The 13,851-nt window shown below is 37.9% G+C and overlaps 1 protein-coding gene across 1 annotated transcript in view; it reads left to right on the plus strand.

Annotated features, from left to right (window-relative positions):
• Positions 1 to 2,957: 2,957 nt before the first annotated feature.
• The window catches only part of LOC142495318 (tyrosine 3-monooxygenase-like), a 71,311-nt gene continuing 60,417 nt past the window's right edge, over positions 2,958 to 13,851 (plus strand). The window contains exons 1-3 of the mRNA XM_075600613.1: positions 2,958 to 3,185; positions 5,359 to 5,533; positions 8,323 to 8,411. Coding sequence (XP_075456728.1) covers positions 2,958 to 3,185; positions 5,359 to 5,533; positions 8,323 to 8,411 — 492 coding nt within the window. The remainder of the gene's footprint in view (positions 3,186 to 5,358; positions 5,534 to 8,322; positions 8,412 to 13,851) is intronic.

The raw sequence follows: 13,851 nt of genomic DNA on the forward strand, positions 1-13,851 counted from the left end.
TAAAAGTATGGGCTCCATGGATAGCCCAAACAGACATCCTGGGGATGGACACCGACACCATTTTGCACTAATAGCTTCAGATGCGTTCTCCCACAAAAAACGCAGGTAAGACAAGGACATAGAAACAGGCAGAGCAGATAACCCCACACGGGCACTCTAGCGCATCAGGGCATACCAGAGTTGGCTGAGCGGCATACACGCCACGGAAAGGCGCCAACCACCGAAGTAGCTACCTCGGCTCCTTCCCCCCCCCCCCCCCCGACCAGCGTGGTCACCCCTATGTATCTGGCCCGTGTCCAGTGAGTCATGTATGTCTTGTGGAGTTAGTCACTGTTGTTCGTCACGTCAGTTAAATAAGTCTGTACAAATTACTGAGCCACTTGACCCACTATGCTAAGTAATGGTGTAAGACAGTGGGAGGTGATACAATGTATAACTTGTAACAACCAAATAAAAAAAGAAAGTTGCAAAAAAAAAAGACACACTTGCTTAAGGAAGCATATGAATAGCACTGTGGATAATACTGGACACATGATACATAAAGCTTGGCCCTCTGCAGATGCACTTACCAGAATGCCCTCCTATTGTCTCTGTATGTTCTCCCTACCTACCAATTAGATTGTAAGCTCCTCGGATCAGGGACTCCTCTTCCTTAATGTTACTTTTATGTCTGAAGCACTTATTCCCATGACCTGTTATTTATATTATATGTTATTTATTTGATTACCCCGTGTATTACTACTGTGAAACGCTATGTACATTAATGGCGCTATATAAATATAAAAGACATACAATACAATACAATACAATAATCATTTGGGGCGAATTCCAAACACATTGCCAAATCATATATTTCATCTAGGTGTCTGTGTTTGGGAAAGTGGGGTTTTAAAGGAGTTTCTTACTTCAGCTCATCCTAGACCCTGGCTGCACTAATTCCCTGTGTGCATGTAATCCATTCATGTCCTGCACCGGAGACTCTGTTTTACTCGTATACATTCTCCGGTTTCCTCTCACATTCTACCTATTTTTGATATAGGATCAAAAAGTGTGATCAGTGCATACTTTACTTTGGCGACTAATTCTTTATTTTCCAACAAAGCCCACCAAAACGCCAGTAACCCCTTGAGTTCCAGAAAGGTCAGCAACGCATTGCAGACCCCTCAAGGGGTTAATGGATGTGGGCAAACTACTAAAACGTGGGTTTCTCAGCCGTTAATAAGCAGCTTCCTGTTGTGAGAGCATTGATATTTGTTCAACCTGTCAAATGTTTCCAGAATCGCACATTCAAACTATATAAGTATATGAATATATGGGATTACATTTCTCCCCGTCTCCTGTGTTCCCACAGAAAACTCCCGCAGCGCCAATTTCTGCTGCATGTCATAATCACCACTGCTGCTCCATCCCAGTTATTACCCACCTGCACATAGTAACCTGATTAATACTATTTGATGTAACACTTCCCCTTACAATTGTAGATTTGTTTAACCAAGTAACAGAAACTGAGACGAGTGAAAATGATTGCAATCGCAAACACATCTATGGGTTTATTTATTCTTACAAATCTAAAAAAAAAAAAACTTGCCTATTCACATGTCAAACCTATTTATTTTGTATTTTTTAAGTTAATTCGTGGCAATGTAAAATGTCGTTAAAAGATGTTTTCTAGATGCATTTTAAAACTGAAATGTCTCCAGTCCACAGCGATGTGATGAGAAGATTCAGCACCACGGATAGCATTCTGCTTTGTAGAGCTGCTGCAAAATGCATACTGTATTTAAGTATACCACCTTCCCCTGCTTCACATCAATCTAACAACACACTTTATCACTTATGTTTTTTCTTTTTATCCAATGTTGATCTTGGAAAAGTTAAATGATTTAATTAATAATTAAAATATACATATAAGTACTAAGTGGGTGGACAGATTAATACATAATATTGGTCAACTATTTAAGCACTGATGAAATTGTGTTTTAATATGTGACATTCCTCTTTATCTTGCAAGATAATATCACAGAAACCTTCCAAGACTTAATTTTCTGAATTTCTCTAATTCTGTCACCTAATGCAGTATAAATATTCTATATGGAAAAATGCATTTAATGTATTTCTTTACTTTATATCTTTATTTGTCCATTTATTTATTAATGTATTTTATTATATACATGTATTATGCACTATTCACATTGCAAATATTTCTAATCAAACCGAATAATAAATGGCTGCTGTTCTCTTAATAAATCAATGTAGTTACCTGATGACATATTTTGATTATTAACAACCCTAATCCCTAGTGGCATTAAAATACTGTTGTAAATGGAAAAAAAATACAGTTTCTTATGTTTTGGGGGTTGTTTGCTAAATTAAATGATTTTGTAGAAAACAATTCCTAAATTGTACAATGTACTTGTTTATTTTTTTTGTAAACGTCCTCTCACTTAACCAGCAGGAAATGCATGACTAACAAATACAAGAAGTGTGACGGAGTAAATTAATGAATATTCATAAGGTAATTTCCTATAAAGTATATATATTCTCTGGAAATTAATCTTGTTGTAGGGCTGGCTGATCTAGTCTTTTCTATGATTTCATCTTTTTGGAACAAGTGTTCTATATTCAATCTCTAGTATAACTTTCTTTTTTATAATATAAAAATCAAATTAATCCTTTCCAGTTGAAAGTGGAGCCAAATTAAGTATCTAAAATTAGACCAGAAGACAGTATTCTGCTTACTTTGCTAGACACTCACATTTGTTCTTCAATAAACATTGATTTTCGAACCGAGATTACAGAAATCTTCAATCGAAAGAAAAAATATTTTCACTGGAAGAATAGAATCGATGTCCTTAAACATATATTTTTATTAAGGCAGGGTGCCTGTCAGATACTTGGTTGAAAAGAATTATTTTGCTCCTTCTATTTGCTCTTGCATTGAGCTGTATACCACTGTGATGAAGTCCGAAGTGGGGGCTTCTCTATGTGCTCAATCAACAAGCAGACGGCAGAGTCTTGTAGAGGATGCAAGGAAAGAGAGGGAAGTGGCAGAAAGTGAATCCCTTGCACCTGAGCCGCTTGCCAACATCGAAGATCAAGAGGAAGGGAGCACCACATTCAATCTGATGTTTACTGTCAGGAATTCCAGCACATCTTGGCTTTCCAATAACATCAAAGTGTTTGAGGTAACTACAAGGTCTTTTTTGTTTTTTACGATAAAGAACCTATGCAAATATATTACCAATGTAATGAAGGGAAAACAGCCAATGAATTCATCTGAAATGTCAAAATGCACGTATCACAAAACAAATTGTTGAAACAAGAAGCGCAGTGATCTTATGACATTTTAAACCTTTTAAATATTGAGGCAATGCTCTTTGAACAGCTTTTATTTTTTTTATAATGATAAAACATATACTGTATGCAGTAGTTTATTTATTGTTAAAAACGTAGTGGTTTTGTGACGGATTTTCATAAATGCTAAACCTGTTATATTGACTAATTTGGCAAAGCAAAATTTTCAAAAGGTAAGGTCTATTGTTACTGTATTTCGAACACAAATGTTTAATAAGTTTCACTGAAAATCTTTTTAACAGAAGAAGTGTGCACACATTATTAAGACAATTGTTCATAAACGATTTACAAATATTGAATTAGTATGCTCGAAAGGTAATTGTTTTTTTTTAGGTTTTGTATATAATTTCATTAAAGTTAATTCATATTAGAACACGTGCTATAGAAACTTTAATACAGCTATATTTGCCTGTGCTTGTGAAATATTTGCCTGTGTTATTAAATGTTTCCAATATTTGCAGAAACATTATGGGTGAATATGTAACTGAAACCGCATTCACCAATATGTATTTGTAGAGTGGAAATATACGACTGGTGCTCAAAGGGTTAATATATGATATTAACAGTGTTGATCAAAAAAGAGAATTTTGATCAGAAAGGCAACCCTTTATACACAGCACTCTAGTCATATGTAGTATATTTGTGGACATATAGGATTTGTCCTGCAAAATTACTGCGTCAGCAGGTAAGTGCTGTCAGAATCACCGTAGAAATCAAAAATCAATAAAATTTTATTATGTCTATATTGACGTTAAAAAAACAGATGCAATATTAAAAATCCCCATATTGATGTGGCTGATATGAATAGTAAGATAACAAGGTAAGTATATTAGGTCAATATTAAACTATTCATATCCAATCATCCAGATAAGTAAGTATACAGTGATGAGCTGCAGAGATAGGCTATAGTTGTATCAGAGACAAATGCCCATGTCTATGTAAGTTGGATTGGTTATAATAAATCAGCAAACAAAGAAAGACTTTAAATAGTCAGATGCTACCTTGAAAACACTTTTGGAAAAGGTGTTTCCAGCTTTAATTAACTCTCATATGTGTAGATTGAGAGGCAATGCTGCGCATCTATGCTGTTGTTATAACATTGTAATAACATTATAACATTATAACATTGTATGTTTTTTCCCCTTAGGGAACTGTGTCTATTGGCATTTCAGTACAGTTTCTTTGGGGTTATGTATTTGTGCTAGGGATATTTTTCTTCAACCCCTGGTTCTCTACAGTGCGCTCATGTGTCATATTTGGCTTTTAGTTCATTTATTGTCTTGGATTTATGTACAGGGGATCTATGCCATGTTCTTTTATATGTCTGTGCTATTTTTTATTCCTTTTGTGACATCTAATTAATAAACTTTTGATATTGCTTATAGTATACCTGAGTGCTACTTTTTGGGCTTCTTCTTCTTTTGCTTCTTTTATTTATTTATATATATATATATATATATATATATACACACACACACACACACACACACACACACACACACACACACACACACACACACACACACACACACACACACACACACACACACACATACAGTATAAGGTATATTTTATTACTTTGATATCTATAGAACTTTGATATATATTTATACATACTGTAAGCCAGTAAACAAAAAAATCAACAAGTACAGTAAATAACTCTGGTTTAGATCGGAACTTAACACTGCTTCCTCTAGTATATAGAAGCACAATATGATATAATTCATAAATCCTTTTGAAACTACCACACATAATGATGGTTCAAACTGGTTGGAAATGGAAAGACTAGTGTAAATATAGAATGTGTTTTGTACAAAACCACTGCAATGATAATTGATTTATTAAAATGACCTTTGCTACGTTATGTAGTCCACAGTAAAATTAATTTATCTCTTTCTTTTAATTAGATGGCTGGGTGTGTTTTCTATTTCTCAGAAAGTAATAATAACTTTTAGTAGGCTCTCTCAAATGAAATACCTCTGTACAGTATGTTTGTCCTTATAGAAATGTGAAGCTCGAATCTACCATATTGAAACTAGACCTGTAAGGAGGGATAATAACAAAGGAGATGACTTGGAATTCTTCGTGAAATGCAAAGTTCAAACCTCTTCTATCGGTGCTCTGATAACCTCTTTAAAAAGGGTGGCGGTTGATGTGAAAACCACCAGAGAAGAAAAGTGTAAGTACAGTACTTATATAATAAAAAAAGAGAGAGAGAGAATAGCTCCATCTTGCATTTAGTTCATTTAAATATGTAATTAGTATAAATCAATCAAACAGTTAATCATGTAGAGGGGTGCAGGCGGTGTACATATATTTGATGCTTTCAGTAATTTAATACGGGAAAGCTTTTAAATGTGTAAAACTGGCAAAAATAGGTGTATAAATCAATAGAAACATACAGTAAATATAACTTGCTGTTACATTGGCCTGCAACGTAATGGCAGTGAAGGGTTTAATGAACCTCACAATAGCTTAATACTTTTTTAGGTTAGAAAGATAACGAGTAACATATGTGTGTGCATTTCCCTAGTGATAATTAGCTTGACTGGGTTAGTGTGGAGCTTTTTTTTTATCAAGCTGTTGTACAAGTCTTTTTTTTTTAAAACAGGACATTTAAACATCTGTTCACTTTGAATAATGTATTACAGTATATCATGTTGCACTCTATTTACCTCGTTGCATCAATGTGTGACTTGGGCAGGAGTTATACAACATATAGTACATATTGCAAAAGAGTTATAAACTCCACCTGTTGTACTATGAACAAGAGTATTGGGGGTAGGAATAGTTTTTCTCCCTTTTATTTTAGTCATCAAAGTATTATATATTTGTTTCCTTTTGACGTAGGTACAAGGAGAAAGACTGTTAAATATTTGTCTACTATAATTTTTTGGGCAGCTTTATGCATAGCCCCAAATATTTTCATCGGCTTTTTTCTGCAGCAGCATCGCTCCAGTTGTGGAGCCTAGAGACATTGATAAATAATAATATTAATGTTTTGCAAAAATATGTTTATGTTACTGTAGGTTATAATTAGAGGTGTGGGAATCTGGCCAAATCCGTTTCCTGGATTTTCTCGCATTTTCAACCCCAAAATATGTTTTTCTGTGTAAAATCCACAAACAGATTTGGTCAGTTTGAATCCTCGTAGATGGATTTATAGAATCCAATCTGCAGATTCAGCAACCCGGTGGTGGGTTGCGGAATCCGTGAAGTGTATTGGTAATAATAATACAAACTTCCGCAAAAAAAGTGAATTTCCTTTTTTGAGATTGATCCGCTGAAATCCGTGGAACAAAGGAACCGGCTGATCCGTGGCGGATCCAAATTCGCCCCCAAAAATGTGCCCATCTCTAGTTATAACATGAACTATATTATGCATTTGGATGTATTGTGTTGATACCTTGAAAATATCTAATTGTAGCCAGGTCCCCTTTTGTGTCGTGACCCCCCCCCTCTTACTTCCGCTGCCGGGGGTCACTCGATAGACGCGGCGGCACTTCTGGAGGGTGGGGGCCGAGCAGGGAGGACTCCGGTGCTCCGGAGGTCCCTGGCGGCTCCCGAGCAGGGCGCCGCCATGTTGTGCAACTTCGCGCATGCGCAGTGAGTCCCCGCATGAGGCGGCCAGCCAGGGACATTGCGCATGCGCAGATAGACCGCGCGAACGCTGGCCAATAGAAATAGGGCTCTAGAGAGGGACTACATATCCCATGAACCTAGGAGCGCCCCACATGACCCCAGGGAGCCAATAGGGCTACAGCATCTCCCTGCAGGGGAGATTGGATACATTTCGTGGGCTTGAAGCACGTTAGGCAGTTGGTGACCGGAGCAGCTAGGAGATGGAGGTAGGGTGCAGGAGTCAGTGACTCCCTGTACTAGGCCAGCAGCCCCCTAGGCCCCAGATAGCCCTGAGCCACCAGTAGTGTTGTGTTGTTCAGGGACAGGCCCCAGGTTAGGGACCCTGCCCTTTATTATCCAGAGTCAGTTAGGGACACAGCGAACGCTGCACGTCCATCCAGAGGTTTGGGCTCAGACCTCCGCTGCGGCTGCAGCAGCCATCCGGGTGGGATCGCCCCGGACGGTAGTTCCTGTATTTCCTTGTCATCAGGATCCTTTTTGAAGCTCCTTGGCAGGCCCGGGCACTGGAGTGCTCGGCAGGTAATCTACAAGTGCACCAACTATACCATTTATTCATAGAAGACATATTGGCTGCGCAGTCACACATATATTTATCTCACTTGCGGGTGGAGGACATATTGTGTGGGGTTACTGGACACGGAGCGGGATCACCCGGTGAAAGGGGGTAGCGTCCTGTGAGACGCAGTAGTAGTGTCTCTTCTAGAGAGGGACACCTGTTGATATATATGATTAAGTACGGTTGCTACAGTAAAGTTATTGGTTGTTTTACATGCTGTGTGTGTAATATATATAAATTGTCCTGCGAGGATCACTCCCCCTCTGGTGGGAGCCATCGCAGGTGGAGGCGCTGCACCGAGTACAAGGTTACTCCTATTATTATACGTGCCCCAGGCTCCCCGTGGCGGAGGCTTAGGCCTCCTATGAGCCTAACAGGTAACACACCACACCTGGTAACATTAGGTTCCCGCACACACATACCATATGCTCTTGGGTGGGGGAATACCCGTTACATAATATTAAGTTGTATATAATACATTGCTGCGGTCTGACATTGCTTAGCTTTGGGTGCTTTAAGGTGGCAACCCCCCTCCCTTTGAAGGCATCCAAATGTCACAAACTGCAATACTGCTTTAGGGCTGTTTTTCAAAGAGAAGGAACATTCAGAGGTTAGTACTTTATTGTCTTATTTTGCCCTGATGTGTGCTACAGCTGGCTCATTTTCTAGCCTTTTCTGGAAACATGTTTGAAATAACATTATACATTGAAAACAAATAACTCGCTTCCACTTATATAATCCAATCCTTTCTTGTTTTTTGTTTGAAGCAGTGCCTTATTTTCCAAGAAAAGTACGAGACCTGGACACATGCCATAATCTGATTAATAAATTTGAACCGAATTTTGATCAGGATCATCCTGTAAGTATTAACTACTTTAATTGCAAACGTTGTTTTGCTCTCCTTGGTTATGGACATCACTTGGGACCATTACTTTTATTGACTAATATAACTCAATAACCGACCTTGCAGTATTACAGAGCAGCACTGAGGGGGATTTTCACATCTGTTAACTTCAGTGATGCTACAGTATGCTAATATAGGTGTGCTTCCTCCACATATTTTTATCTTTTCCTTCTGTTATTAAGGTATAATAATGATGACATAAAGGGTGTAGGCAACATTGTCAGAGGTTGAATGACACAGTTAATTAACAAGCAGTCTGGACTTCAGGGTCCCTCTTAAAAAAAGTTAATATTTATGAATAGTTGTGCATTAATTGTGTTTTTTTTAGCTAAGATGTTGAACTGGCTATTTAATTTCTACCCTATAAAGATAATACTCTATTTAATTTCCGTTCACAAGGCGAGAAAGCAAACAGCTTAAACACACACGAAGTTGACATGAGATCTCCTATTTCAAACACAGAGCTACTACATGTAGATTACACACAGAAACAAAAGAGAAAAAGTGAACAGCTCTTAGAATGTGAGCTTCCCTGTGCCTTTAACATGCTTACAGAGGACAGGAAGAAACATACACATTAAACCCAAAACATTTTTTATTAATCTACTGAAAACAGCCATAATAATTTTTAATCAAAAATTAAAAGTGGCTTTTGATTCTTGCAGATTCATGTTTGGCAACACAATTATAAGACAATCAATGGAACTTTTTGAATTTCTTTGTGATGCATATTATTAAAGCTAAACATTTTGTTCACAATTAAAATGTAAACTTTAGGGAAAAATGAAGCCAAAATGTGATGACCTTTGGCTTACATACAATTGTAATGTAATTTTCTCTGTGAAGCAAGTATTATTTAATTTTCCCAGATAGATCATTTACATAGAAAATGTAGTATGTATCTCATCCACAATTTCAAATCCAGAACCAAGAAAATGTCATACAGTATAATGAAGAATTTTAGGGTTATGTCTTTGGGTGGGGTTTCCCAGAATAAGTAGTACCATATGGCATGAGAATAGTCCCTTTCCCATGTATACAATGACCAGTTTCCACAGCTGCAAGGTTTGACTTTTTGCACCAAAAGGATAAACATATGTTTATCATTTTAGTATCAACAAAAATTATCTTGTTACATGGTTTATGTAATGATGTTTTCAATTGTTTTTCTCCCACTGAACACGATCAAACCACATTAACAAGAAATTGCTTTCCAGTACAAAAGCATATTTAGAAAAATCTGTAAAATTCCAACACGTCATAATTCTTTGAACTTGTCAGGTAGCTTACAGTGCAGTTACAATGTATGTTTTTGTAGATGTTGAGACCCTGTCTATTTGAAAGTTAAACTGGTCCAATTGTATTTATATAAAAAAAGTTCTCTTACATAAATTTCATTATTATTCTTGGGCTACTAATGTGGATCAGAAAAAATGTCATAACCCAACTTTTTGGGGGTTATTGCCCAACTTGCCACCTTGACGCTCTAGAAGAAATTTCACGGGTGGAACGGGCAATCGTCAGGTGGATATTCTCTATCCCTGAAGAAGTACTGTAATAGTACGAAACGCGTTGGATAAGAGGACGCTTCTTTAGCACTACCCACTGTGCATTTGTATCCTGTATACACCCTTTACTAATCTCCGTTCCCGCCCGCTGCCACCCTGACCGGCTGAGATCGTGAAGACGCTACCAGATGACGTCATTGACGTGCGCCGGAGTCTGACGTCACACGCCGAGAGATACAGGGTGAGAGCCTGTCTCGCTGGATCAACAGCCGCACAGCAGACGAAATCTACCGGGCTGCTGAAACTGGATGCCGTGAGCCTGCCCCGCTGAAACAACAGCTGTGAAGTAGACGAATTCCACCGGACTACTGCAGCTGGATGTCGGGTTAACACCATACACCGCAGCAGCCTTGATCCACCAAAGGAAAGGGGAAGGAGAGAATATCCACCTGACGATTGCCCGTTCCACCTGTGGTTCTGATTGGTAACATGTCCATATACATGTACTGCCAGTAATTATTTTATCTGATGTACGTGCAATACTCACCTGTTATACCAATATAATTTTATATTCATACTACACTATGAGGTCTTTTGCGCTGTTTCTTTTGTATTTATCAATGAGGACCACCAGTGTTTAATGGTATATAATCGCCTATTGTATTTCCTACATTTGACACCCATACTGTATCTAAGATGTAGAGGTTAAAGCCCACTCTGAACATTTGGATTCTTTAGATAGATTGTATAGATGGAAAGAATGTGAAAAATAGAGTTGATCATTTTCCATCTGATGAAAGGCTGTGTACGGGCCTGAAATGTTCCTTGCTGTGTGGTATGTTCCTTGTCGGAATAAAGATAGCCATTTGCTTCACTACGTCAGGTCTGATGTTTAGCACGAATCCGGAAGAAGCTATGAATTGTGAGTGTTACGCTTGCTTGGATTGAGTGCTACCTCTTCTTGACTTTTTTCACATCTGTGACATCTAATTTAAATATGCAAATTAGCTCATTGAAATATGCGTATCTATCCTTACAAAGACTTTGCAAATCGCTTGCGAACGTTGACATAGGCGTGATTTTTTTCATGCTTGAACAGTGTTTGCGATTTTAGGCAAAAGTATTGCTCATCTACATGCCAAAAAAAAAAAAAAGACTTTAAATGGCACTTTATGGTGAAGTAAAAAAACCAAACCCAACAGCTGCAGATGGTTGTGGGTGTGATGTTCTTTATATCACAGCTCACATAGATTAGTAACATGTTGAAATAAAAATCACAAACACAGAATAATACCTCAGTGTTTGTGAGTGAGTGAAATGGTTAATTCTCAGTAAACATTTATCAGTGAAATCACTCGGGGGGAGGGGGGAGATTGTGTTTGATGGGTTACATATGAATATTAACCCCACATAGAGAATATGTGCCAATTACTTAAGGCACATATACTTAAGGTGTTCAGGCACATATAGAATTTGGTTATAGAGTGGAGAATCCTCAGCTTGTTGATGTTAAATGATTCAGCTTCGGAATGGTGATAATGATTCTGAATTCTATACATCCAAGTACAATCTTTTATACACTTATCCTCAACCTAGGAATCACCAGTTTTTCTCACTGTTAGACACATTTTCTTAGTTAATCATCAACATTGGAACAATGTTTCTTCAATTAGCAATATTTACTTTCATTTACAAAAGTCTTTTGTTCTGTCACTAAGTAACTATAGGATTAACTGTGTTCCTAAGCTTTTAGATCGATCTCTACTGTATTGTTTTACAAAGTAACTATTTCTAACTACCCCAATATAATTTCTAATGTAATACAATATTACTTATTTTAACTAATTACATGCTGAATATATATGTATATAGACAATATAACGTAATTATTATTCAGGACGTCACCCTATCTTTATCCCCCCATTAGTTCATAAAAGAACTACTTACTAGCGGTGCATTTCAAGACAAGAGATCTGTGTGTCTCATGAACCTCAGCAATTAAACTGCGAGTACTTCCCACCAAACCTTACAACTACAAACACAGTAATATAACAAACATTAGTAACTTAAGTGTGAATAATAGAGTAATTGGGTGTAACATAAAATGTAATACCCCAGCTCCTAGTCCCTTCTGATGTGTAACAATTCTTTAGTGTTGTGTTTCAGAACTACCCTTGCTTCTCCTAGTTCTTTATTACCTTTATTGATCACTTCTTTTCTTATCTGTCTAGTTCTTTTCAAATAGTGTGAGGGTATATAGGCTTCACTGTCGGAGATCAATTCACACATTGGGCCTCTTTCAGAGAAGGTTGATAAAAATTATCGCCAGAACATTTAAAATGCCGTTTTTTGGGCGTTGCTATCACGGTATTCAGAAAGCCTCGATTACCTGTGATAGCAAAATTCCCAAAACGGGCGAATTGCTGCCAGTGAGAGCATCGAGCCTCTGAAAAGGCCTAAACCAGCGATTCATTTCTGCTGCAGAGAGCGCGGCTCTGAGAGAGCCGCCTCTCACAACGGAAATGTCGCCCGAAAATTATTTATTTTAATATAAATTTCTTTTATAGTGTAGATGTGCAGGGGGTCACCGGAGCTCAACCGCGTTGTTTTCAGGTCCAGAGACCCCCTGCTTCCCGAGATACAGGTACCTTTATGGGGTGCCGGTATCTCCTATGCAAGGAAATGTCCCGGTCACGTGACATGGCGGATGGCATCGGATGCTGTTGGAGGCCTCCAAGGTACGTGAGCTTCCTGTTTCCCTGGGAGTCGGAATTAATATATTAATCTGTACCATTTTAGGGTACAGATGAATACATTATTATGACACTATTTGGGGGGCATTTCTGGCTTGGTATTGCTGTTGTTTTTTTTAATTTCAGTTTCTCATGTGGATGTGATTGTTTGTTTTTTTCCTGCTTAATGGTAATACAATGTTTGCGATTGGTGTTCGTTTTTAGTTAATGTTGTATTATGTTATCTAATGCGTTTTATGGTTATTTCAGATATTGTTTGAATTTATTTCTTTGTATTTTAATGTTTCAATTCATTAATGTTGTAGTAATTAATTGGTTTGATTGGTTAGTGTTACTATTCATTTTGAGTTGGTTTAGGAATTAATTGTTTTGATTGGTTAATGGTTTAATTAATTCATTGTTGATGTTGTTATTGCTTATATTCATTGGATTAGCTGGCTACTGTTGTTATTTAGTGATGTGTGGTTTTTTGGAGTTATGTTTTATTATTGTGTGTCTTGTGTATTAATATATTGTAATTAGGGTGCCCATTGAGTGCTATAGAGGCTTATCATGCCCATATTATTATTATATGGGTAAGATGTACCACTGTTCTACTCAATGGGTACAGGGTGGGTATAGTCAGTCCGGGTGGGTGCTTAGGCCTCACGGATGGGTGAAGGGGGTATTAGCCCTAAGGATGGGTGTCTAGACCTTGCGGGTGGGTAGCGGTTTGGTTAACCCCTTTATTACCTTAGAGGTATTAACCGCTGAGGTAATGAAGGGGTTAAGCCCCCCCCGCAACCCCTCCTGCAAGGCCTAAACAGCCACTAAGGGCCAAATTGATGTTGAAACTAACCCAGGTCCTCCCATTTCAGCTCTGTCCCATGCCCCTGAGAATTCCACCTTTAAATTCCAAAAAGGGCTATCTGTCGCCCATATAAACATCCGGAGCCTGCTGCCCAAACTGGATGAACTAAGGGCATGGTGCCTTATGCATAAACCCAAAGCCATCGTTCTTACAGAAACATGGCTATCCTCTAAAACCCCTGATGCAAATATCGCCATTCAGGGATACTCCATTTTTAGGAGAGATAGGTCAAAGAGAGGAGGAGGGGTGTTATTTTATATTGCAGACACCTTACAATTTACACT

The sequence above is a fragment of the Ascaphus truei genome, chromosome 5 (assembly GCF_040206685.1).
Source record: "Ascaphus truei isolate aAscTru1 chromosome 5, aAscTru1.hap1, whole genome shotgun sequence".
NCBI classification, from domain to species: domain Eukaryota; kingdom Metazoa; phylum Chordata; class Amphibia; order Anura; family Ascaphidae; genus Ascaphus; species Ascaphus truei.